Source organism: Balaenoptera ricei, chromosome 4, assembly GCF_028023285.1.
Source record: "Balaenoptera ricei isolate mBalRic1 chromosome 4, mBalRic1.hap2, whole genome shotgun sequence".
Lineage (NCBI taxonomy): Eukaryota > Metazoa > Chordata > Mammalia > Artiodactyla > Balaenopteridae > Balaenoptera > Balaenoptera ricei.
This window is the reverse complement of record NC_082642.1, coordinates 113273980-113300928: the sequence shown is the minus strand read 5'-3', so window position 1 is coordinate 113300928 and position 26949 is coordinate 113273980. Positions and strand designations below refer to the sequence as shown.

Here is a 26949-nt window from a genome sequence, read left to right as displayed (position 1 = left end):
TCATAAGTTTGTCCCGTCTCGTAAACGCTATTCGGAACTCCTTGCTCACAAACTGATTCATTTCCATTCCCAGCGCTTTACAAAGCGTAGGCGCCCAATAATGAATGAATGAATTTGTAGAAGGAAGGCGGGAAAAGGATTAGTTTTCTGGAGATATGACTAGGAGAACTACAATGGCCACAAAACAAGAAGCACCCAAACTTGGACTAACGCCCACTTTAAACCTGCTCTCAAAGAGTCTAAAACAGCAAATAACGCCCCGCCCACGGGCGAGAGACAGGAAATACTAGCGTTCAGGAAAACCGGAAGTGCCTTGTCACGCCTCGCGCATGCGTGCATCCATCCAGCTCGCATTTCCTACCCTCGGTCTTCCAGTGAGAAAGCAGAGATTCAGGCTCCTGCAAGCTGCGGCGTTGTCAGTTCCCCACCCCTCGCCGCTGCGCATGCTTCCTGGGTTGATTTGCTCGTTGTAAGGCGGAGCGAAAGGACAGATTTTCTTCTTGTTCCCGCCCCTCTTCTTTCCTCACCTGCCACGTACTGGGCCCGAGCTCTCGCTAGGCTTGGTGGGTCCGTGCGATTGGCCGGGGCCCGCGCGAGCCTGCCAGCGAGGTGCAGCGGCCCCGGAGGGCAACCGAGTGGGCCGTGACAGTAGCCTTCCCCCAACGCCCCAGAGCCCGGCGGTGGCGGCCTCGCACCGGTTGGATCAGCAGAGACCCGCGGAGGGGCGGCAGCGGCGGCCTCGGGAAGCCGGTATGGCCGCTGGAGACGGGGGCGCGGCCGATCTCTCGGGCAAGGCGGGCCGGGAGACGTGGAAAACGCTGGGAGGGCCTCGTTCGAACCGGCAGGCGCGGGACGGGTGGGGTCGGAGGGGTCGTGGGAAGGGCTGGAGGTCGGGAGGACGGAGGCCGGGCTGGGCCTCGCGTGGGGGAGGGGAGACCACGTCCGGGGAGGGGAGGGGGGCCCCGCTGGCCACAGTGGCAGCGAAGCAGGCCCTCTGGGGGGCTCTAAGGGGTGTTTGGGTCAGCACGGGCACTTGCGCGGATTCCATCTGGCTCCTAGGGGTTGGACTGCCCGAGGGAGAGGAGAGGGACTTTGGGAGGCCTGGGGTGGTCCAAGTGCCTAACCCTCAGAGGGGCTTGGAAGGGTGAGAAGGGTGGAGAATGGCGCCTGTGGGAATAAGTTAATTGGGGTCACTTAGGAGAAACCTTGTTCCTTGGCTATGTCAGTCCTTAATCAAGCGCCGTCTGGAGGTCCAACCCAGTTTGATAGTGGTGATGACAACTAACTTTTAAGAGTTTACTTTGCTAGGTGCTGTGCTAAGTATTTTCGATGCATGGTCTCATTTAATCATCACAAGGATTCTTCCAAACTTAGATATTCCCATTTTGCATATGATGAAAGTGAGATTTGGAGAAGTATTTGCCTAAGGTCACACAGCTAGTAGGGGATATCTTTACCATCTTGCTATGCTGCCTCTGGTCAGGCAGGATTTGAGACTCCTTGCATTCTTCGCAATACTCAAGGGTTTGGTTTTGCTTAGGATTTCTTAAAAGGAAATTGCTACCCTCTGGAGGTGCCTAAGCAGGCCCCTCTGAATTTGAGCAGGGCCCTAACTACAGGGCTAGTGGAGCTGGAGGTTTGGTCACTGAACCTACATCCTGGTTTAAGAGGCAGGCTTTTTACGTGTCTCCTTGGGCCTGACACTTTATTCTCCAGTTCTGAGAACAGTGTTCCTGTTGGAAGATTTCGTAAGTTAGTGGCTGCGTCATTTCTGGGCTTCAGAGGGAGTGGGGCAAGGACAAGAAGAAAGAAGGAGAAATGGGGAGAAGAAAAAGCTGTAAGGATTTCACCGGCAGCCCTAGGAACTAGTAGTTCACAGCAGTCTCTACCTTGTGATTGAAGTTAGAGAAAAAAGAGGACCTGGATTCTACAGTTATGTAAACAAATGTGGGGATGGGATTTTCCCTTCCAGGGTACTCTTCTTTTTTGTGGTAACTTGTGTGCATGCTTTATGGAGATGACTGCACAAACTGGGGACACCCTTAGGAAAGAAGGCCTGGTTCCTGGCCACAGGTAGGTTACAGCCCAGTCCAACCAGTAAATGAATTTGCAGGCAAACATGGCAGATGCAAAGTAAAAGAGACTCATATTTTCAGATCCGTTGTAACCGAGCAACAATTCCTTCATGATCAAAAGGATTATATCAATTATATTTAATGTTGGAGATTTCTCTTGATTAGGAATATGTCTGTTGTAGGGAGTCACTTCTAGCTACATAAAGAAGGTACAGTTTGAAGGTTTGACTTAGTAACTCATCTGATCGTACAGCTTTCTTCTCTCAGTCCCTCTATCAGAACTTTATTATTTGTCATTCATCTTTTGTTTAGGGAACGAAAACAAGTTTTTAAATACTATATGTCAGGCACTATTTTAGATGCTGCTGAGAATAGGTAGAACCATCCTGCTGAAGCTAAGCCCTGGTCCTTAACTACACTATTGACGGTTTACACATCCTGTAGGTAAGAGAAGGTTACATAGATTGATTTGCTGAAGTTCTTTATTCTTCTCAGGCTGCAGGGCAAACAAGGTGGAATCTTTACCATCTTATTGAAGTAATGATACTTCAGAGCTTGGCATATAGTAGGTATTTAAGTATTTCCCAAATGAAGAGGGCTGGTTTGGCTAACAGGTGAAGGGGTTGTATGGAGGTTTCAGTTAATCAGAGTCTTCATGAGAAGTCTTTTGTCAGAATGGGCAGATAAAAAGCTAACTGTATTCTTATTTTCCGTCAGGACAAGCATAGCATCCAGATCGTAGAGCACAGTCCGCTCTGTTCTGAACTGACCTCAGAGTGTTAGATTCAATATTTATTGCCCCATTTTAAGATGGGGCATTAAAGATTCACTCATAAAATTAATTTGTTCAGAGGGTGTCAAGGGGGTCTAGAGACATTCATTTAAGGAGTAGTTAATTAGAAGGACATGGGGCATATATATGAAGAATATTAGGGCATTTATGTGTACTATTCATGAAATGAATTAGGATTCATGAAAACTTTCTTCAAGTATTTGAAGCGTTGGTGTGTTGGGGGCCAGGTGGAGTGCTTTCACACACACACACGAAGGAGTAAATGTAGAGAATTATGAACGCTAAATATGATGTCAATGAAATAACACATTTAAGAAGAGAAAACAGAAAGCTGCTAGTAGAAAAGCATGGTGTTGAAACCAGAATGTGTCCAGTAGGAGATTATAAGGTACTTTAAATAGTCTGAGAGATCATTTGCTTGGGGCAGGAGGAGGAAGGAGTTGATACTAGGGAAATGCTCCGTGGTTACAGATAATGTGTTCAAGAACATCTTGGTCTTGGAAAGAAGAGATAGGCCTTGAGAAGAAGAGATATTAACACATTAATTAAGCATAAGTGTATTTTCTGTTGTTATATGGTAATGGTATAAATTACTAGAGACCTCAGACATTATTTTGAATTTAGGATTACAGAGTCATTACAGGAGAAGCACACTGAATAACCTGAAATAAGATTAAAATAAAACCCAAGAAGGGAAAATTCAATAGCAAGTTAGTATTTAGTTCTCTGATACTGTCTTATTCTTCAAGTGTGCTGTCTAATCACACACACTCAGGTTTGGGGAAAGGGTGTGTTATGGAAGATGCAGAAACAGTAGTGGACAGTCTTGGTAGAAAGCTCAGGAGGGTATCACTGATTTGTTCTTTGTCCTCAAGTTTCCAAAATAGAAAAATTGGAGAAAATACTCGTGAGGTCTTTCTTATTTTAGTGAGAAAAATTTGAGACTATTTTAGCGTTCACACATGCTCTTCTCTTCAGGGCTAGCAGTTAGTATATACAGGCTAATAGAGTTTGGAAGCCAGGATTTATTTTTCCCTTCATTTAACGGCTATTGAATGATTAACCGTGTGCTAGGCACTGTTCTAGGCTCCGGAAATACAGTGAACAAAACCATTTATTTCCCTACTTTCTAGTGGAAAAGACAGTAAAAAATTAATACATTTAAAATATTTGGTAGTGATAAGTGCTTTGCAGAAAAATGAAGCAGGATAAGAAAGTGACAGTGAAGCCATTTTAAGTTAGATGGCCAGGGAAAACCTCTGAGAAGTTAACATTTGATCAGGGATCTGAATCATGTGAGGGGTGTGAAAAGGGCTCAAGATAAAGGAAGCAGCAAGTGCCAAGTCTTGAGAAGGAGAATGTGACGTATGAGTGTAGCAGGGTAGCCAGGGAGAGAGGTGGGAAATGAGGTTAAATACTTGGCCAGGGACCAGAGGTCAGGTCATGACCTTGTAGTTCTGGCTTTTACCAAGAGTGAGATGGGAATCTATTGGAAGATTTTGAAGTAGTGATACTAGATTTTATTTAACAGGATAACTCTGATGTGTTGAGAATAGATTAAAAGCAGACAAAGGTAAAGGGCAGGCAGACCAGTTAGGAGTCTTTTGCAATAATCCAGGCAAGAGATGATGGTGGCTTGGATTAAGTTGATAGAGGTGAAGGTACTACAGTGACTGGATTCTAGAGATATCTTAAAGGTTGTGGCAACTAGATTTGTTGGCAATTTGGTGTATGTAAGGTGTGAGGAAAAGAGAGAAACTAAGATTTTTTTTTTATCTTGAACAACTTAGAAGGAGAATTGTTACTAACAGATGGAGAAGACTACAGGAGAAGCAGATTTTGAGGAGAAGATGAGGAGTTTGTTCTAGACATGTTAAGTAAGAAATCTAAATCAGATAAGCAGTTAAATATATGGGTAAAATAATAATAGATATAAAATAATAAAACTTATTTTCTTAGGCACATAATAAAGCCACCTCCAGACCATTTTTTTAAAATAAATTTATTTATTTATTTTAGGCTGCATTGGGTCTTTGCTGCGCACGGGCTTCTCATTGCCGTGGCTTCTCTTGTTGCGGAGCACGGGCTCTGGGCGCGCGGGCTCAGTAGTTGTGGCACGCTGGCTCTAGAGCACAGACTCAGTAGTTGTGGCGCATGGGCTTAATTGCTCCGCAGCATGTGGGATCTTCCCAGGACCAGGGCTTGTACCCGTGTCCCCTGCATTGGCAGGCGGATTCTTAACCACTGTGCCAACAGGGAAGTCTCTCCAGACCATTTTTTTTTTTTTTTTTTTTTTCTCCAGACCATTTTAACATGAATATCGTAACACTGGAACAGTGGATCTCCTTTGAAGACCAGAATTTCTTAGATTCTAATCGTAGCTTTGCTTTTCAACTTTTAAAATATGTTTTATAGCTGTTTAATCATCAAAACCATTTTGTCAGTCTTTTTCTAGAGTTGTCTATATAGAACATCCTGGAGTCCACCATGAATGGGCAGTTGGATCTGAGTGGGAAGCTAATCATCAAAGCTCAACTGGGAGAGGATATTCGACGAATTCCCATTCATAATGAAGATATTACTTATGATGAATTAGTGCTAATGATGCAGAGAGTCTTCAGAGGAAAACTTCTGAGTAATGATGAAGTTACAATAAAATATAAAGATGAAGGTAAGAGTGTTTCTCAAGTTAGTTTTTAAAAGTCTAAATATTATATGTGTTCTTTTGTCCATTTTTCATTGAAATCAGAATAAAAATTGTGTCCTTCCATGGTAATTGAGTACCACTTTCTTTTATTTAATGGAATGTTCATGTAGTTATAATTCTTTTATAAGTTAAAAATAGCTAAGTGATTTATTATTAGAAGGGGGTTTTAAGTGATAGGACACTTTCACACATTTTTACAAGCCATTTTTTTTTTTCTCTTATGCCTGTGCAAATTCTGGCTTCCTTTTTGCTTTAAAACCAAACTTTTACTTGTGTTTCCCAATGTGAAAGGGATGTTAGTAGGTATTGAATGAGAAAGGATTTCATGGTCAACTAAGTATGGGAAAGCTGGTTTAAAAAAAGACAAATGTATTTCTTTATTGCAGGAGTTTTCAGAACATGTAATATACTGATGTACGATGTCAGTTTATGCAGTGTTCTCAGACTCATTGGACCACAAAACTTTTTATGGAGATGGGTTTTACATGACAAATGTCTCATCAAAGACATAGTAGAATTATAGTAGTAGACTGTCTTTATTTCTTTTTCTTTAAACCTGTCTTCTTTGTTAACATCTCTACTGATAATTGTGCTTTAGGTAGTTACCAGTATCTTTCTTATCGCTGAATTTATTTCCAGTCTATTTCACCTTGATCTCAATACTTGGCACTGCTATCCACACCGTCCTTGTTAAACTACTCTTACCCCTTAATATCTCTGACATTGTGCTGTCTCAGTTTTCTTCTTATCACTAATAGCTTCTTCTCTGTTTCTCTCTGTGTGTTGGCTTGAAGTAATGCCAGCTGTTACAGCAGAAATCTTAAAATCTTGATGGTTTAACACTCAAGAAATCATTCAGGGACCCAGGATGACAGGGACCCAGCTCTGATATATTCAACACATGGCTTACAAGCTCACCTTGAGCACTGACATCCAGCAAGCAGCTGCATGAAGACAGAGTGTAGAGGATCACATGGGAGATTGTACTCTCTAGGCCTAGTTTCTGTTCACTTCACATTGGTCAGACCCCAGTCACATGACTGTGCCGATGTCAGTAGGTTGGGAAATGTCCCTGGTTGGACAGGCACTTTTCAACAATTTACACTGAGGAAGGGAAGTATAAATCATTGATGATCAGCTAAGCTGATTATTTCACTACGGGTGTAATTCTCCTTTCTTTTTTTTGCAATGTATCATCTAATGGTACCCAGAACTAATTTTTGAGGGTCACCCATGTTAAGGAACAAAAAAGGAGAGCAGTTTTCTTCCTGTTCTCTTCCCTAGTAATCTCATCTACTTACAATACATTGACTTTCCACTGTTTGACTTCCAAATGTATGCCTAAATTTGATCAATTTGTTCTTTTTTTTTTTTTTTTTGACTTTACAACTCGTTTTGAATGGTTTTACCTCAGATGATTTGCTCTTACCTGAAACTTGGCATATCTTAAACTGAATTTACTGTTTTACTGGCTTTCTCTTAACTCTCTTATTTTTGTTTAGGGAAGGGTCAGCAAGCTTTTTCTTTAAAGGATCAGATAATAAATACTTTAGCATTGTGGGTCACATAAGGCCTCTGTCTCATCTTTTTTCTAGAACCTCTAAAAATATAAAAACCATTCTTAGTTTGAGGTCCTGTAAACAAGGATTTGTCCATTGGTTGCTTTGGGTATCCTCATTGTTGAAACTTCCACATCTAGTTATCACATTGAATTTGTTTTTCATCATGTTTTTGAGTGCTTTGAATTGTACAGATTTGTGTTCCATAGACTGTTGGGCACGAGCATAGAAGACTGACTTAGGTAAAGAGTTCCTGCCGTCAGAGATACTGTTTCTGTTGTGGGAATCAGAAAAGAAAAAGGCAGTTATAGAAAGTTTCCTTCTTTTACATATATACTTTATTTTCTTAAAAATATGTTTATGAGTAGAGTCCCTGAAGTTGAGCGTTAGATGTTTTTGTTGTAAAAAATGGATGTGGCTGTAAAGAGCAAAAAACAATGATAAAATCCTCAGTTATGGCTTTTATTGCCATCTTTGTCCAAAATAAGCCTGCCTAATCAGTGTTAAAATTGGTGTAGCAGAGCATCGCTGGAGCAGCCTCTCAGTCTCCCCAGGCACCCTCCGTCCCCCCAGCTGTGTCGAAGATACCTTGCAGAGGCCCCTGATCAGTTTCTTGCTGTGGCTGCTTTTCTGTTCTTTCTCTCTCTAGCAGTTTTTTTCCTAGCCCTTTGAAAGCTTTTGAACAGGCAGTTGATATGCTAATTATAGTATTCTTTATCCTTGGGATCTAGGGTATTTCAGAATCTTGTGTGTATGAATATTTTTCCTGTGGAGAATTGATAGTTTCCATCTCAGCATCGAGACGGTCAGGGACCTGAAAGACTCCACTGTCTATCCATTTATTAGGACAATTCTGCAAAAATTTTTTTTTTACAACCTTTTTAGTTACTGTTGTATGTGGCTTCCCCTCCATTTGTGTCAGTGGCGTTTTACTGTACTTAGAATTAAAATTTGAACCTTGAGATTCATTATTACTTTAATTACTTTTTTTTAAAATAAACTTATTTATTTATGGCTGTGTTGGGTCTTTGTCGCTGTGCGTGGGCTTTCTCTAGTTGGGGCGAGCGCGGGCTACTCTTCCTTGCTGTGCGCAGGCTTCTCATTGTGGTGGCTTCTCTTGTTGTGGAGCACAGGCTCTAGGTGCATGGGTTTCAGTAGTTGTGGCATGTGGGCTCAGTAGTTGTGGCGTGCAGGCTCAGTAGTTGTGGCGCACAGGCTTAGTTGCTCCGCAGCATGTGGGATATTCCCGGACCAGGGCTCAAACCCATGTCCCCTGAATTGGCAGGCGATTCTTAACCACTGTGCCACCAGGTAAGTCCTTATTACTTTAATTTCTGATAAATACATTTAAATTTTTTAGAATGGAAAAGATTTCAGTCTAAACTGTAATCTCCTCCTGGTGACTAGTAAAAGATTACTTAATGTATTAATCTTAGCTATGTGTTTGTTGGCTCTTCTTCTGAGGATTTGATAAATATCTTGCCATAAAAGTAATAAGTGAAATTGATTTAGTATCATTTGAACAAATACATCTTTCCTAGATCCTTTATATTTGTTTAAGGTTTTTATGGGAGATGCTAATTATGCTCTGTGATCTACATTTTGCATTTTAATTGAACATATATCCTAGTTTACTACTGGTGCAAATCTGAAACTTTTTTTTGTTTGTTTCAGATGGAGATCTTATAACAATTTTTGATAGTTCTGACCTTTCCTTTGCAATTCAGTGTAGTAGGATACTGAAACTGACGTTATTTGGTAAGTGGTAAACTTTCTAATAAATTTACTATTTTATTCATTGTATTTTTATGAAAAACTGTTTAGCTTTCTTCGTTTTAAAGACTCAGAATTCAGTGGTAACTTTTCAGCTATATCAGAATTTTTAAATTATTAAGGCTTAACTATATTCTTTTTCTTTGAAGATTAGTAGAAAGTAGACATATATTAAATAACCCATTTGCTCAGTTACCCTAAATAGTAATGTGTGCCACTTGTATAAGTGTTTCCAGGATTGAAAATAATTGCAGTGTTAAAACTACCTTTAGTAAGTTTAGTTCTCTAAGAATATATAATTATCTTTTCTAATGTAGTATGTTTTTACTTATTCTCAGGGTTTAACGTATAGGCCTGCTACTTTTTAGAAATTATTTTTCAAGGAGTACTTAAAGATTAGAGATAGTTCTGATAAAAAACAAATATAAGACTAATTTTAATCTATTAGATTTTGTTTTCTTATAGATCATGACAGATTTGCAAGGCAGAATGCTTAAGGGACAAGATAGAAGTGATTGCAGAGTTAAAGTGGTAGTGTGATTATGTGAAAAATAAAATGTGGACTTTTTTTCTGGATGTTTTGGTTAGCATTTTTAAAAAATTTTGTGGCTCAAGTGGGGCAAAGGAAATACCCTTTAAAAACTCAGGCAAACTGGGTGTTTGTCTTAGAACCTGTCAGAGGAAACAAATTGTAATAAACTTACTGGAAAAAAAAAAATTATGTGGCACTGACCATTACAGTTCCATGAAATATGATCATGGCCAATTGATTTAATTTGTATTTATTTTCTCTCCATCTAGGAAGGGTGAACATGAATCATTTAAAAATGCTAATAACAAAAACTGTTAAAAATTTTTTTAAATAAAAGGTATCTTTTTACAATATTGAATCTAAAATACTTAACCACTATTGGCCACCTATCAAGCAGATTAGGTAAACTGAAAATCTTCATCCCAGAAACACTGAGGATGTGCTAAATAAACTATTTCAAATATACTTTTTGAATTACACACCTGAGCTTGCTCAAGAACTTGAGGAAAATGTCAGGGACCAAAATATAGTTGGAGTTAAAAACCAGCACCTGAAGTACCAAAAGCTGAGACTTGGGATGCTTTTGGTGGTGATGGTGAAGGTTTTAGTGTGCATAATCTAAGGATTTGTCATTTGGTATCTACGTGGTATAGGCCTTGGGTCCTAGACCCTCAGTGGCTATACTCTCAAAAAGAATATTGTAGAAGAAAAATAGCTCTTCGTTGGTAGAGTCAAGGAATTGACAGGGGAAACTCTCATATACCCTGGGATGTCAGGGGTTTGCAAAGGCTCTCTTGAGGATTCATAACCAGTGGTCCTTTGGGAACTCCCAAGCCCAGCTACTATCATGAAAAATTGCAAGAAACAAAGGCAGAAATCTCTCTGGGGGTGTATGTTCTCACTTCAGATCACATAGGCTTCTCACAGATAAAATCCTGTTGATGAACTTAGAGGTCAAAACTGTAAGACACGTGAAACATCCATGTAAGCAAGAAAATGGATACAACTAATAGTAGGATTAGATTTCCAAGAACTTCAGTTAGTAGAAGTGATAATAAAATATATATTAAAAGTTATTGGACATAAAAGACGAAATAAGAATATAAGAACTAGGCACTATGAAAAAAGGAATCGATTAAAAACTTAAGGTAGATAAACAACAAGGACCTACAGTATAGCACAGGGAACTGTATTACAAGATTCAACCATCTTGTAATAACCTATAATGGAAAAGAATCTGAAAAAGAATATATATAACTGAATCACTGTGCTGTACACCTGAAACTAACACAACATTGTAAATCAGCTATACATCAATAAACCCCCCCCACACAATAAAAAAGAACTTAAGGTAACTTGTGGAAATGAAAAATATTAGTCAATTAAAATAGAAATTAAATACTAAGTGGTGAGTTAGAACAGCAGATTAGTCACAGCCAAAGAGGGAATTAGTAAACTGGAAGGTGGTCTAAAGAAATGACAGAATAGAGTGTAAAAACACAGAGACGGAGAATAATGAGAGGGAATTTGAGAAAGTCCAGCTTATTTCCATTAAGACTTTTTTTAAAATTTTAATTAATTAATTAACTTATTTATGGCTGTGTTGGGTCTTCGTTTCTGTGCAAGGGCTTTCTCTAGTTGCGGCAAGCGGGGGCCACTCTTCATCGCGGTGCGCGGGCCTCTCATTATCGCGGCCTCTCTTGTTGCGGAGCACAGGCTCCAGACGCGCAGGCTCAGTAGTTGTGGCTCACGGGCCTAGTTGCTCCGCGGCATGCAGGATCCTCCCAGACCAGGGCTCGAACCCGTGTCCCCTGCATTAGCAATCAGATTCTCAACCACTGCGCCACCAGGGAAGCCCCTCCATTAAGACTTTAAGGAAGGAGAGAATAGGGGAGTGGAAATATATGAGGAAATAATGACTAAAGAATTTTTCAGAATTATATAAAAGATATAAACCCTCAGTTTCAGGAGGCACAGTGAGTCCTGAGCAGGGTAAGTAAAAATAAATCTCCATTGGATGTATTGTCATGAAGCTGGAGAATATATAAGACAAAAAGATAATCTTAAAAGTAGCCTGAGTGAATCAGCCTGTAGACTGATCACTTACAAAGCAATTAGACTGTAAGTAGACTTCTTCACAGTAACAATAACAGAAACTGGAAGACAGTAGAATAACATCTTCCACTGTTCAGAAAAAGATGGGTAGAGAAGTAGCATTCTGTAGTCTGCTAAACTTAAGGAATAAGGGGAAATAACATTTTCAACTGAGAATTTAACAAGCGTCACGGACGCTTGTTAAAAGAATTTTTTAAAATGGTTTGTCAACAAGAAGGAAATTGAGTCCAGAAGAATGGTAAAAGATGCAAGAAATTGTGAGCAAATAAACTGGTTAATGTGTGAATTTAAATGAGCACTGATTATTAAAAAATAATAGTTTTAGGAATATAGAAACAAGATGGGACAAAAATACTGAGCAATAATTATATGTAAGACAGGAGAGGATGATAGGAATTAAAATACTTTAAAGACTTGGATTCTTTGGGAGGAGGATAGTAATTAACTTAGGTTTTTTAAATTGAAGTATGCTTTTCTAAAATGTAAGAGGGATTATTGAAAGACTAGAAATAGTAGAGGGAAAAGAAGGAAACAAAGGGTACTTACTTGGTTAACTAGATGGTGAGGAAGGAGGAAAAGAAGCACAGAGAAAACTTGAAAAATAGAAAGTAGCACAAAATACTAACCACAGTACAGATAAACAGACTAAACATACAAGTTAAAAGACAGACGCTTTTATTGGTTAAACAGTTTCGTTACATGCTGATTATAAGAGACATACCAAAAGATTATTATGCAGAGTTGGAAAGTAAAGGGCTAGAAAAGTTTGTATACTAGACAAACGCAAGGCTAGTTTGTAGTATAACAGAGTAGACTCTTAAGTGAAAACTTTATTAGTAATAGTCACTTCATCATGATAAAGAATAATTCTCTGGGAAGATATAATAATTCTGAACACTTACACATCATAGCCTTAGATTTTTCCTCAAGGAAAAATAGACAGAAGAAGGAAAAATTCATAAGAGAGCTTTTAATACGCTTCTCTTTGAAACTGATAGGTTAAGCAGCCTCAAAATTTAAACAGAACAAATACAGGTTTGATCTTATACATCTAGCAATCAGTACAGGATTCAGTTTTTCTTTAGTGCGTATGGATATTTATAAAAGCTGATCATGTACTAGGTTTTCTAATGAGTCTCAATAAATATCAGGGAAGGAATATCCTAGAGATCATATTCTCTGGTCTCATTAGGAACTATTTGACAAAAAAGAACCCAAACTCCCATACTTTTGAAGATAAAAATATGCTTTTAAGTAACATATCAAAGAAGAAATCATAATACGAATTAGAAATAATTAGTGATGACTTTTATATGACATAGTTTTTAGAGCATGCTAAAGCTAAAAAGGAAAAGGACAAAATAAGTCTAGATAACTTAGAAGGAAGAAAATAATAAAGAGCAGAAATGAACTAGAAGTTGGGGAATTGATAGGATCAGCAATTTTGAAAATATACAACTAGCAAACCTCTATTGAGATTACGTAAGAAAAAAGAAGGCACAAGTAAGCGGTTTTAGGAATGAAACGGGGCTTAATTTCAAATACATTGCAATGAGGGAGAATGAACACCATGGAGAACAATAGGGTGTCAGTAAAAACGTGTTAGGAAGGAATTTTCATAGGGCTTGGGCTTGTGTTAGATGATTTTGGATAAGGTTCAAGGAATGGGGCTTTGGTGGGGGTAGTGAATTGAGGCTAAAGCTGTGATTGGTAAAACTGCGACAGTCACGCATAGTTAGCCAGGGATGTTTGGTCATTTTTGTGGTTTGGTCAACGATCTTGTTTTTGTCTAGTTCTCACATGATAATGGACTGGCTCTCTTTTTTGTCTTGAGCTATCACAGTCCCACAGTGATCTTTTCTGATTGTTCGTGTTCTTTGTCTGTTTTTTAAATTTTTAAAAATTTTATTGAGATATATTTGATGTACTGTCAGCGTTTTCTGAAATTGTTTATGTTCAACAAGAGAACACCACAACCTACCTGTCAGTGCCACGCCAGCTTCTAGCAACACTCAAGCCTGTCCTACAGTACTGGGCCAGTTCTTAGCTGTCAGGAGCTGCTTTTCTCCTTTTCAGCTATTAGAGAAAAACAGTAATACCCAGTAAAAGCCAGTCATTGATACAGGTAGATTATATTTAAACTTCCTCATAACTATATAGGGAGTATGTAAAATACTGTTGGATTGTCTTTTAAAAGCTTATATTGGTGGTTTGATGTTTGAAACATATTTTACAAAGAATCTCACTGAACCTTTATTTTCAAATAGATTTCTAATTTGGTGCCTTAGGAATTTGTATATATGTATACTGACAATGCATAAAAAACATTTGAGTTTAGTTTAATTTTTCAACTATCTTGAGGTTTGCATTCAGAGCCTTGTGAATTAATAAATTAAAAACTTTTAAATTAACAATCTCAGTGGTGACAGTCTTTGTTGCTGGATGAAGGATTCTTTATTTTTTAGTCAGCTGAAAGTCATTTGCACAAAATGGGTAATTAAATGAGGTAATATTGCCTTTGTTTAAAAAAAACAATGATTATTGAATAATCTGACTTTTTGTGGCTAATGTGCTGCTTTTGAAGTAACTACTTTGAAGGACAGCGGTGATGGGAATTTATGAATTCTGCATTTTTTTTTAATAGGTTACTTTTTAGGTCAGTTATTTTAGGTAGCTAATTTTTCTTTTTTTTAGGTCAGAAGTAGGCAAGAATGATAACAAACCTACAGTCATATTGTACCTTTAATAAGGTGTTTATTGAATATTTTAAGGCTATACAAGAATTGTGTGAAATAAAATGAGCTTTTGAAGGTACATAATTTCTATTAAAAATATATTAAAGCTTTCTGTATTTTTAATTTATTTCACTGTAGTTGAATTCTTTTAATTAACTTGTTTTGTTTTGTTTTACCATTATGGGTCGTAAGCCATAGATCTGGCATCAGCAAAGACTGATGAATATTTATTTTTTCCAAAAATTAGTAACTAGCAATGAAGAATCCTTTCCTTAAAAAGTTATTTGAATGATGTCAATAGGTATCTTGTTTGATTTTGTTTAACTTTTTAAAGAAGTTATTTTGGTTTTTCCTTATTGCATATTATTCTACTGATATCTTTGTTGAAGAATATTTCCTAATTTTAAGAAAATTAATGCTTTTATTCCAGTTAATGGCCAACCAAGACCCCTTGAATCAAGTCAGGTGAAATATCTTCGTCGAGAACTGATAGAACTTCGAAATAAAGTGAATCGCTTATTGGATAGCTTGGAACCACCTGGAGAACCGGGACCATCCACCAACATTCCTGAAAATGGTATACCATGAAGTCATTTTATTCTGATTTATCCTTTTTATATCTTTTTGCAGATTTTTTTTCTAACTCTTCTTCAGCAGGAGTAGGATGGCACCTGCATTGTCACCCTTTCTTATTCCTGCATCTGTGCTAATACTCATATCTGTGTTCCCAAACCTGGCCGTTCATTAAGATTACTGGGAGATTTTATTATACCAATTCCTGGATCTCATCCCAGACCTCTTGGAGGGCAGGGCCCGGGGATCCCATTGTTAAAGTGCTCTCTGGATGATTGTTTTACAGCTAGTCTTAGACTCCTGGGTTTATGACATAAGTTGGTTTTCAAACCTCTTTGACTCTTGAACCCTTTTCAATGTAATAGTTAACTAATGAACCATAGTAATGGAAATCATTTCATGAATTTTATGTGATATATGAAGTATTAATAGTTTCAAGTAAAAAAGTAATCTTAGATTAGTATACTCAAATGGTGTATAGTTTATCTTAAGCACAGTGTTCATAATATGCAAAGAAAAATGTATTTTTTTCCATTTTACATATGACATGTACTACTTACATTAAGATAAAGCAAGGTTTATTGACAAATTTGGAACTGAATATAGTTTGGAGACCAAATATATTATAAAATATAGACTGAAATTTAAGTATGTCTTGAAAGTAGATTTTAAAAGACTTGCTTTCCTCAACTTTTAATATTAGATGTTGCACTTTAAAAATAAACACTTTTTAAAAAATAATTTTTGTGTTTGCATATAAGTTTCACATGCTTAAAACTGTCCATATTGTGAAATAGTAGTATTTTATAGACTCTGGATGACTGGCTGTAAGGGGCTTAATAGAAGATAGTTTTGTGGAAAAGTGGCATTGTATAATCCCTTGCAACCTTTAGATTCTGAGATACTCTCTTTTTGGCCCCATTTAAATTTTGGAGTTTTGTTTGATTTAGTTAAAGATGCATTATCCGTCATTTCCCTCTTGCTCCAGCCATGTGGAGTTGTGTTAGTGGTAGATGGCTTGATAAATATTTGGTGATTGATTAGTAATTTCTAGTTTCACTTCCAGATTTCAGAACATATTAAAGAGATGTGCTGAAATACTACAGTGAGATCCTTCTGGCCTCCTTATGGTGAAACCTTTTATATTTCAGGTCAAAGCAAATGGCCTTTTCTGAATCCTATCTCTCCAAACCAAAATCTCCAATTTTAGGTCAAGGATCTGAAGAAAACTTTTGACCATTTTCCCAGAAGAAATCATAGATGCTGAAACAACTACATTTGCATATAACTTGAAGGAGTTAAAGCATCTGTAGAATATTATGAAACTTAGATCAGAATTCAACAAGTAGAGCCAGTACTGTGCAGAAACCTACAGTAGTCTATATTCTGCTCTAAGGAATAGATTTGTAAGCTTTTTGGTTTTGGTGAAACAACCTTTCTATTCACTTATTTCTCTCCACATACTGCTTTTCTTTATCAGTTTATTTCCAGGTGTTCATATGTTTTATTGTTAACATCTCACCTATGTTAATGGAAAAGATGTTAAAAATTGGTTTCTTCTCTGCATCTTGGAAATTATATCATGTATTGTTTCTTTATGTGGCCATCCTTCTAGTCATTGTGTCCTATCCGAGTTACTTAATGAACTGAATAATACATTCTATGCTTTTTTCCTTTAATTAAATTAATTAATTTTCATACAGCAGGTTCTTGCTAGTTATCTGTTTTATACATATTAGTGTATATATGTCAATCCCATTCTCCCGGTTCCTCCCACACCACCTCTTTCCCCCCGGTAAACATACATTTGTTCTCTATGTCTGTGCTTCTATTTCTGCTTTGCAAATAAGATCATGTATACCATTTTTCTAGATTCCACATATATGCGTTAATATACGGTATTTGTTTTTCTCTTTCTGACTTACTTCACTCTGTATGACAGTCTCTAGGTCCATCCACGTCGCTACAAATGACCCAATTTCATTCCTTTTTATGGCTGAGTAATATTCCATTGTGTATATGTACCACATCTTCTTTATCCATTCATCCGTCGATGGGCATTTAGGTTGCTTCCATGACCTGGCTATTATAAATAGTGCTGCAGTGAACATTGGGGTGCATGTGTCTTTTTGAATTATGGTTTTCTCTGGGTATATGCCCAGTAGTGGAATTGCTGGGTCATATGGTAATTCTATTTTTAGTTTTTTCAAGGAACCTCCATACTGTTCTCCATAGTAGCTGTATCAATTTACATTCCCACCAACACTGCAAGAGCGTTCCCTTTATTCCACACCCTCTCTAGCATTTGTTGTTTGTAGATTTTCTGATGATGGCCATTCTGACTGGTGTGAGGTGATACCTCATTGTAGTGTTTTGTTTTTTTTTTTTAATTTATTTATTTATTTTTGGCTGTGTTGGGTCTTCGTTTCTGTGCGAGGGCTTTCTCTAGTTGCGGCAAGCGGGGGCCACTCTTCATCGCGGTGTGCGGGCCTCTCACTGTCGCGGCCTCTCTTGTTGCAGAGCACAAGCTCCAGACGCGCAGGCTCAGTAGTTGTGGCTCACGGGCCTAGTTGCTCCGCGGCATGTGGGATCTTCCCAGACCAGGGCTCGAACCCATGTCCCCTGCATTGGCAGGCAGATTCTCAACCACTGCACCACCAGGGAAGCCTCCTCATTGTAGTTTTGATTCGCAGTTCTGTAATAATAAGTGATGTTGAGCAGCCTTTCATGCACCTCTTGGCCATCTGTGTGTCTTCTTTGGAGAAATGTCTATTTAGGTCTTCTGCCCATTTTTGGATTGGGTTGTTTGTTTTTTTAATATTGAGCTGCATGAGCTGTTTATATATTTTGGAGATTAATCCTTTGTCCATTGATTCATGTGCAAATATTTTCTCCCATTCTGAGGGTTGTCTTTTTGCTTGTTTGTAGTTTCCTTTGCTGTGCAAAAGCTTTTAAGTCTCATTAGGTCCCATTTGTTTATTTTTGTTTTTATTTCCATTACTCTAGGAGGTGGGTCAAAAAACATCTTGCTGTGATTTATGTCAAAGAGTGTTCTTCCTATGTTTTCCTCTAAGAGTTTTATAGTGTCCGGTCTTACATTTAGGTCTTCAATCCGTTTTAAGTTTATTTTTGTATATGGTGTTAAGGAATGTTCTAATTTCGTTCTTTTACATGTAGCCATCCAGTTTTCCCAGCACCACTTTTTTTTTTTTTTAACATCTTTATTGGAGTATAATTGCTTTACAATGGTGTGTTAATTTCTGCTTTATAAGAAAGTGAAAGTGAATCAGTTATACATATACATATGTTCCCATATCTCTTCCCTCTTGTGTCTCCCTCCCTCCCACCCTCCCTATCCCACCCCTCTAGGTGGTCACAAAGCACCGAGCTGATCTCCCTGTGCTATGTGGCTGTTTCCCACTAGCTATCTATTTTACGTTTGGTAGTGTATATATGTCCATGCCACTCTCTCACTTTGTCACAGCTTACCCTTCCCCCTCCCCATATCCTCAAGTCCATTCTCTAGTAGGTCTGTCCCAGCACCACTTATTGAAGAGACTGTCTTTTCTCCGTTGTGTATCCTTGCCTCCTTTGTCATAGATAAGTTGACCATAGGTGTGTGGGTTTATCTTTGGGCTTTCTATCCTGTTGCATTTATCTATATTTCTGTTTTTGTGCCAGTACCATATTGTCTTGATTACTGTAGCTTTGTAGTATAGTCTGAAGTTAGGGAGTCTGATTCCTCCGCCTCCATTTTTTTCCCTCAAGATTGCTCTGGCTGTTTTGAGTCTTTTGTGTCTCCATACAGATTTTAAGATTTTTTGTTCTAGTTCTGTAAAAAATGCCATTGGTAATTTGATAGAGATTGCATTGAAACTGTAGATTGCTTTGGGTAGTATAGTCATTTTCACAATATTGATTCTTCCAATCCAGGAACATGGTGTACCTCTCCATCTGTTTGTGTCCCCTTTGATTTCTTTCATCCATGTCTTACAGTTTTCTGAGGACAGGTCTTTTACCTCCTTACATAGGTTTATTCCTTGGTACTTTATTCTTTTTGTTGCAATGGTGAATGGGATTGTTTCCTTAATTTCTTTTTCTGACCTTTTGGTGTTAGTGTACAGGAATGCAAGAGATTTTTGTGCATTAATTTTGTATCCTGCAATTTTACCAAATTCATTGATTAGCTCTAGTAGTTTTCTGATGACATCTTTAGGATTATTTGTGTATAGTATCATGTCATCTGCAACAGTGACAGTTTTACTTCTTCTTTTCCAATTTGTATTTCTTTTATTTCTTTTTCTTCTCTGATTGCTGTGGCTAGGACTTCCAAAGCTATGTTGAATAATAGTGGCGAGAGTGGACATCCTTGTCTTGTTCCTGATCTTAGAAGGAAATGCTTTCAGTTTTCCACCATTGAGAATGACGTTGGCTGTGGGTTTGTCGTATATGGCCTTTATTATGTTGAGGTAGGTTCCCTCTGTGCCCACTCTCTGGAGAGTTTTTATCATAAATGGGTGTTGAATTTTGTCAAAAGCTTCTTCTGCATCTACTGAGATGATCATATGGTTTTTCTTCTTCAATTTGTTAATATGGTGTATCACATTGATTGATTTGTGTATATTGAAGAATCCTTGTGTCCGTGGGATAAATCCCATTTCATCATGGTGTATGATCCTTTTAATGTGTTGTTGGATTCTGTTTGCTAGTATTTTGTTGGGGATTTTTGCATCTATATTCATCAGTGATATTGGCCTGTAATTTTCTTTTTTTGTAGTATCTTTGTCTGGTTTTGGTAGCAGGGTGATGGTGGCTTTGTAGAATGAGTTTGGGAGTGTTCCTTCCTCTGCAATTTTTTGGAAGAGTTTGAGAAGGAAGGGTGTTAGCTCTTCTCTAAATGTGTGGTAGAATTCACCTGTGAAGCCATCTGATCCTGGACTTTTGATTTTTGGAAGATTTTTAATTACAGTTTCAATTTCATTTCTTGTGATTGGTCTGTTCATATTTTCTATTTCTTCCTGGTTCAGTCTTGGAAGGTTGTAGTGTTCTAAGAATTTGTCCATTTCTTCCAGGTTGTCCATTTTATTGGCATAGAGTAGCTTGCAATAGTCTCTTATAATGCTTTGTATTTCTGCAGTGTCTGTTGTAACTTCTCCTTTTTCATTTCTAGTTTTATTGATTTGAGTCCTCTCCCTCTGTTTCTTGATGAGTCTGTCTAAAGGTTTATCAATTTTGTTTATCTTCTCAAAGAACCAGCTTTTAGTTTTATTGTTCTTTGCTATTGTTTTCTGTTTCATTTATTTCTGCTCTGATCTTTATGCTTTCTTTCCTTCTACGATCTTTGGGTTTTGTTTGTTCTTCTTTCTCTAGTTCCTTTAGGTGTAAGGTTAGATTGTTTATTTGAGATTTTTCTTGTTTCTTGAGGTAGGATTGTATTCCTATAAACTTCCATCTTAGAACTGCTTTTGCTGCTTCCCATAGGTTTTGGATTGTCGTGTTTTCGTTGTCATTTGTCTCTAGGTATTTTTTGATTTCCTCTTTGATTTCTTCAGTGATCTCTTGGTTATTTAGTAACGTATTGTTTAGCCTCCATGTGTTTGTGTTTTTTTTTGTTTTTTTTTAAAATTTATTTATTATTTATTTATTTATGTCTGTGTTGGTCTTCATTTCTGTGCGAGGGCTTTCTCTAGTTGCAGCAAGTGGGGGCCACTCTTCATCGCGGTGCGTGGGCCTCTCATTATCGCGGCCTCTCTTGTTGCGGAGCACAGGCTCCAGATGCGCAGGCTCAGCAATTGTGGCTCACGGGCCCAGTTGCTCTGCGATATGTGGGATCTTCCCAGACCAGGGCTCGAACCCGTGTCACCTGCATTGGCAGGCAGATTCTCAACCACTGCGCCACCAGGGAAGCCCCTGTTTGTGTTTTTTATGATTTTTTCCCTGTAATTTATTTCTAATCTCACAGCATTGTGGTCAGAGAAGATGCTTGGTATGATTTCAATTTTCTTAAATTTACCAAGGCTTCATTTGTGACCCAAGATTTGATCTGTACTGGAGGATGTTCTGTGTGCACTTGCGACGAAAGTGTAATCTGCTGTTTTTGGATGGAATGTCCTATAAAATATATTCTATGGTTTATTTTTATAGATGGTTGTAACTTATTTTTTTTTCCTCTCCTGTACTTAGATAGCTTACCTATTTTATGAAATTTCCTAAGCTTCTAAGCTCTTAGAACATATTCTGATTTAATAATCTCAAGAAAAAAAAAAGAAAAAACATGAAATAGGCCAAAAAGATACATCAGAAACTGAAAGTTTGGTTCACCAAACAAAACTACAACTCAGCTGTCAGTGCTCTTTAGAATGCTGTGCCTTGCCCTCACCCAGAAACATATAGCTGCCTATGTTTTTCAGCACTCTACCTCTGTAATGGACTCCTTGGACTCTTGCTTGGACATTTGGTTTCCTCTATGAGGCAGATGATGTGTAGGCCACCTTAAATACTGGATTGACCTGTAGCAGTAGCTCTGCAGTAGCTACTGGAGCAAGTAGTGGACTAGTGGACATATATTGTGTTTTCTGGTGAATGTAGTTTGCCCTAAGTGGAAGTATGCATAGGTAGTGGAAGGTAGCAGTGTGAGGGGAAATAATCATAAGATTGGTGTGATGTGCTCTTGGGATGTGGCCTTGGAATTAGAGGAGGGAAATTGGTGAGGAAGATGGATGACTGGCAGACTTATTTTAAAGGAGTAGTTACAGAAGCTTTCTTCCAGAAATTTAGGAAATATTAATGTAACTAGAGGGATGATAGGAATAAATGAGAGCTGGAAGCCCATGTGTGCTTATATTCCACTTAGTCCGTACATTTTTTCACAAGATAAATTTGGTCTTGACCACAGAGATGATCTAATAACTGATGTTCATTTACTTGGTTGGTAACAGAAAGGAATTGATAATTGTCTGTTATTTGAGTAAGTGGTTAGCAGTATTCTTTTAACTTGTTTGTTTCGTTTTCAGTTTTTTTTATATGTTCGCCTTAAGTTTCTATTTATAAAATGTAGGTTATTCTTGAACCCCTTTTCTTTCACAAGGTAGTGTAAATGCCTGTATAGTACCTTAGTATCCTTATAAGAAAAGCATGGTTTAAAACTTTTCCTGCTCATAATGTTTAAAATTCTATTTTTCAAAATATTTTATTATGGAAAAATTGAAACATATACAAACGGAGGCATAATACTATAATGAATTTCATGAACCCACACAGCTTCAACAGTTGTCAATTCATAGTATCATGCCATCTATACTCGCACACATTTCTACCCCTCCCATGTTATTTTGAGCAAATCTCAGACACGTATCTTTTTATCTGTAATAAGTAATAAGTATTTTAAAGGAAGACATAGTAAATTAAAAGTATGTATTGGCTTGAGGTTTCCATGTACTTTAGTAAGGAACCAGAAGACAAGTAAAAATAAAACATAAAAGTTGATATCATAACTTTAGTTAAGCTTTTTTATCCTTTTAGAAAATAAAGCATTAGTGCACAGTATGAGTCTGATACTAGGATAAAGGTCATAGGTCTTCAAAAAGAAGGGTAGAAATGTTTCTGTCTGTAAAGGTGCTTGTATTTTTTTTTCTCATCTGATAATTCTTAGGGAAGGACATACATAATAGCTTTTTCAAAAACTTTTATCTATTTTGCATTTCTTTTTGACCTTTTTTCCTGATTTTACAAACAAAAATATAAACAAGTACAAAGAAGAAAGTAAAATTATCTATAATCCTATTTTCAGAGTTACCCTCAACATTCCAGAGTATGTGCACTTATATATTTTGCTGTCATATATTTTTTAGGCCTTACTGAGTATAGATAAAAGAGAAACAAGTTTTTGCTTATTTCTTTTATAGATACTGTGGATAGTAGGGAAGAAAAGCCTGCTGCTTCTGATTCTTCTGGGAAACAGTCTACTCAGGTTATGGCAGCAAGTATGTCAGCTTTTGATCCTTTAAAAAACCAAGATGAAATCAATAAAAATGTCATGTCAGCATTTGGCTTAACAGATGATCAGGTTTCAGGTAAGTTAGTGCCTTCCTCCCATCCTTTATTCCCCCTCTCCTTCCTTCCCTTTCCTTCTTTCCTTCTTTAATGGAAGATAACTTGGATATGGTGAAGTGCTCAGATCTTAAGAGTTCAGTTCAATAAATGTTTACATATGTATATACCCTATGTAAAATACCAACAAGATCAAGATGTAGATGATTTCCAGCACCCTGGAAAGCTTTCTCATGCCCTCTCCCAGGCAATAGAACTGTCCTCTTTAAAGAATAACCTCTGTTGGTTCAGGTAAATTTTATCACAAGTAGAATTCAGAAGGTTTATTTTTTTAAAAATCTGAATCATTTATAATCTTATTTTAGATGTGTTGCTGGCTTTAAATTATATTTGATATCTTATTCTTTCTTTTGATCTTAAATTAAGGCAATTTAAATGAAGATTTCTGGTTTAATTTAGTGTAGAAACTGCATTTATTTGAATGTTTTTAACCTTAAAACAGCATCTGTACTGTGCTTTCTTTTTATATTTTGGGCATCATTTCGTCAACATTTTTTCTGCTTTCTCTCTTTTGGGATTCCAGTTACACATACACTGGAGAGCTTGATTGTCCCATGGCTGTCTGAGGTTCATTTTTCTTCACTCTTTTTTCTCTCTGTTCTTCGGATTGGATGATTCCTGTTGATCACTCTTCATGTTCACTGATTTTTTTCTACCATTTCCAATCTGCTGTTAAACCTTTCTAGTGAATTTTACCTCTCAGTTACTGTGCTTTCAGCTCTAGAATTTCCGTTTGGTTCTTTTTATAGTGTTAGTTTTTTCTGTTAAGATTCCTTACCTTTTCATTCATTAAGATTGTATTTCCCTTTAATTTATTGAAGGTATTTTTATTTAATTCTTTAAAATTATTTATAAAGCTGCTTTGAAATGTTCGCTACATCCAGCATCTGGGCCTGTTTGGAGTCAGTTTCTTCTGCTCGTTCCCTCAGGGGAAACTGAGTATGGGTCACATATTCCTGTTTCTTTGCACATCTGACAGTTTTTGATTGAAAACTGGACATTGTGGTTAATATGTTCTAATAACTTGGTATTCTTCAGTCTAATGCTCTCCCAGCTGAGCTACTTCAGCAAAGACTTGGGATTCTTTTAGGTTCTTGTGAGGATTTTTTGTTACTGCTGCTCTAGTATTTACTCAAATTACTCCTCCTTCTTCCTCCTGGATTATAGCAGCTGACAGCTCTGCTAAGTCCTTTCACCTCCTACCCCCATGGTCAGCTGGGGGTTTGGGACTGAGCTTATACTCATATTTTAGGTCTCATTCCTTCAGTGACTCTCTTACTCAAGGGCTTTTCCCCTCAAATTTCTGGCTGCTTGACCAACCATGAAGTTAACACTGGTTTTCTGTGGTTGGAGCTGCAGAGGTTGGGGTTTGCAGTTCTCACCTGTTTTAATTCCATTGGGGGTAAACTCTTTCTTGGTGTCTGCTGACATTTGGCTGACCTCCAGTCATTTCAAATAGTTGTTTTCTTCTATTTTGTCCAGGTTTTTAAGTTATTTGTGGGAGGTTTTACCTGATCAGTTTACTTTGCCATTATCAGTAACTGGAAAGATAGAAAAAGAAAATTAGTACAAAAAAATCCTTTGAGACTTTTATGGGATTATTTATTAAAGAGAACTGTGTGACATTCTGAAAAAGAGAGGCAAATACTTGTATATGATGTATGTTCTTGGCAAAGGAAGACATCACATAAGTGGTCCATCTGAAAAACACATTTTTAGAGCAACTGAAATATGAGTTAATATTACAGCTTCTTAATATTTAAGACTTCAAGATATGCCAGATAGAGGGAGTAAATAGTTATATATGAAGTCAGGCTTAAAATTTTTGATTAGAATATAGTATAGACCAGACTAATATGATTACTGTGATTCATATTATATTTGAAGACCATTTTTTCTGGTAGCTTTGTATGTTGAATTGAAGTAGGAAAAACTGTACACATAGAAAATGCCAGGATACTTTGTAAAGTTACTCAGGTTATGATGTGAAAAACTTGGCTACAGCAGTGAATGTGTACATGGAGGGATGAACTATTATGTTAGGAAGAGCAACATTAACTAATAGCTTATGTACAAGGAAGAAAAGAGGAGTCGAAGTAATATTTTTTTAGGATAATAACATAGTGTCTTTGTGTTATGTGTGTTATGCTTCTTAGGAGGGACGTGTGTATTATTTATTTGTCTACATGTTGATAAATATCAGTGAAATGGTGGTACGCAGGAGCGACTGTCTGTTTTACTCTGGCAGTCATCAGTTTCTCTTGCATTACCACTACCATTATCCTAGTTTAGGTTCTCATCAATATCTGGACTATCAGCTTCCAACTATGTGCCTCTAATACAGTGCTAAGTTCTGGGATATACCAGTGCAAAGGATAGAGGTTTGGCCCTCAGGGAAATTAGTCTGCTAGTAATAGCGAGTACTTATGGGGAGCTTTCTAAGTGGTATTCACTTTTGTAAGCTCTTGCTGTATAATCATTTTTTAATCTTCATTTTTAATATATTTTATATTAAATATATTAATATGTTTAAATAATGTTTTAATATATTTCTTTTTTTAATACTTTTTATTGAGGTATAGTTGATGGTAAAATATTACATAAAGTTTCAGGTGTACAACATAGTGATTCACAATTTTTAAAGGTTATACTCCATTTATAGTTATTATAAAATATTGGCTGTATTCTCTGTGTTGTATAATATATCCTTGTAGTTTACTTATTTTATATATAGTATTGATAGTTTGTACCTCTTAATCCCCTACACTTCTTGCCCCTCGCCCATAACCACTTTTATAAGTATTTGCTATAAGCTCTTATTAACTCAATCCTTACAGTAACCTTATGAAGTAGGAGTTAGTATTTCTTTTGTACAGATGAGGAAACTGAGGCACAGAAAGAGATCAAGCAACATGCCCAAAGTTACACAGCTACTAAGTGGCAGCATTAGGATTTGAACCTAGGCAGTCTGGCTCCAGAAATTGTGCTTTTAACCATTCTTCTATATTGCCCAAACAACAAGAACTTAAAGAAGTAAACATATCTATAATCTACAGTTATCTTCAGAATGTCTTTTTTGCCTATTACAGTATTGGAGCTGTAGCAAATTCTCTCCATTTACTCCTTTGTTCATTATTTTAGAAGAATTTTGAGTGGTTCCATGTGTAAGAGAGCTAGGCCTTGTGAGGCAGATGGAAGGAATCAGAAAGGGACCTGGCCAAAAGAGCTCCAAGTCTAAGAGGGAAGATGAGGCCTCTTCAGAAATACAAAGTAGAAGTTGGTAAGGGAAGGGTCTTAATAAAAGTATACTCCATAGAAGTTCGCAAGTGGAGAAAAGTACTTATGGGTGAAGAAGCCTTACTAGAAGTGTAGAGTTATAACTGAGTTTTAAGGAATGTTTATTTAGATATGTGAAAATGGGACAGTGAAGGGAACAGTGATTAATGAAATGGAGGCAGAAAAAGTATTAGATCTATTGGGGGAATAGGGAATAGGTTAGTTTAACTGAAGGGGGCATGTGAGAAGAGGAATTGTGAGAAATGTTTGGACCCTTGAATACCAAGCTAGAGGCTTGAACTTGATTTATGGGCAGTGGAGGCCCATTGAAGAATGAAATGAGGGCTTCCCTGGTGGCACAGTGGTTAAGAATTCACCTGCCAATGCAGGGGACACGGGTTCGAGCCCTGGTCCAGGAAGATCCCACATGCCGCGGAGCAACTAACTCCGCGCACCACCACTACTGAGCCTGCACTCTAGAGCCTGTGAGCCACAACTACTGAAGCCCGCTCACCACAACTACTAGAGCCCATACTCCGCAACAAGAGAAGCCACCGCAATGAGAAGCCTGCGCACCGCAATGAAGAGTAGCCCCCTCTCGCCGCCACTAGAGAAAGCCGGCACGCAGCAACAAAGACCTGACGCAGCCAAAAATAAATAGATAAATAAATAAATATATTTATTTTTTAAAAAAAAGAATGA

The 26949-nt window shown here is 37.5% G+C and overlaps 2 protein-coding genes and 1 non-coding gene across 6 annotated transcripts in view; 2 read left to right on the top strand and 1 right to left on the bottom strand.

Annotated features, from left to right (window-relative positions):
- Window positions 1-359: 359 nt before the first annotated feature.
- TFG (trafficking from ER to golgi regulator) overlaps window positions 360-26949 on the top strand; it is a 37216-nt gene continuing 10626 nt past the window's right edge. For 2 of the 4 annotated variants that reach the window (XM_059921284.1, XM_059921282.1), the window contains exons 1-5: window positions 361-750; window positions 5313-5539; window positions 8809-8892; window positions 14720-14866; window positions 22767-22934. In XM_059921284.1, the coding sequence (XP_059777267.1) occupies window positions 5356-5539; window positions 8809-8892; window positions 14720-14866; window positions 22767-22934 (583 nt within the window). In that variant the 5' untranslated portion in view covers window positions 361-750; window positions 5313-5355. Of the gene's footprint in view, window positions 751-5312; window positions 5540-8808; window positions 8893-14719; window positions 14867-22766; window positions 22935-26949 lie in introns of all 4 variants that reach the window. The other 2 variants (XM_059921283.1, XM_059921285.1) reach the window with 2 other exon arrangements.
- On the top strand, window positions 9458-9597 carry LOC132365627 (small nucleolar RNA SNORA27). The gene has a single exon (XR_009503154.1). It is a non-coding gene; the product is annotated as a small nucleolar RNA SNORA27 (small nucleolar RNA).
- Window positions 24653-26949, bottom strand: part of ABI3BP (ABI family member 3 binding protein) — a 272912-nt gene continuing 270615 nt past the window's right edge. Inside the window, exon 68 of the transcript XR_009502949.1 lies at window positions 24653-24671. The gene's annotated coding sequence lies outside the window, so the exon portion shown is untranslated. The remainder of the gene's footprint in view (window positions 24672-26949) is intronic.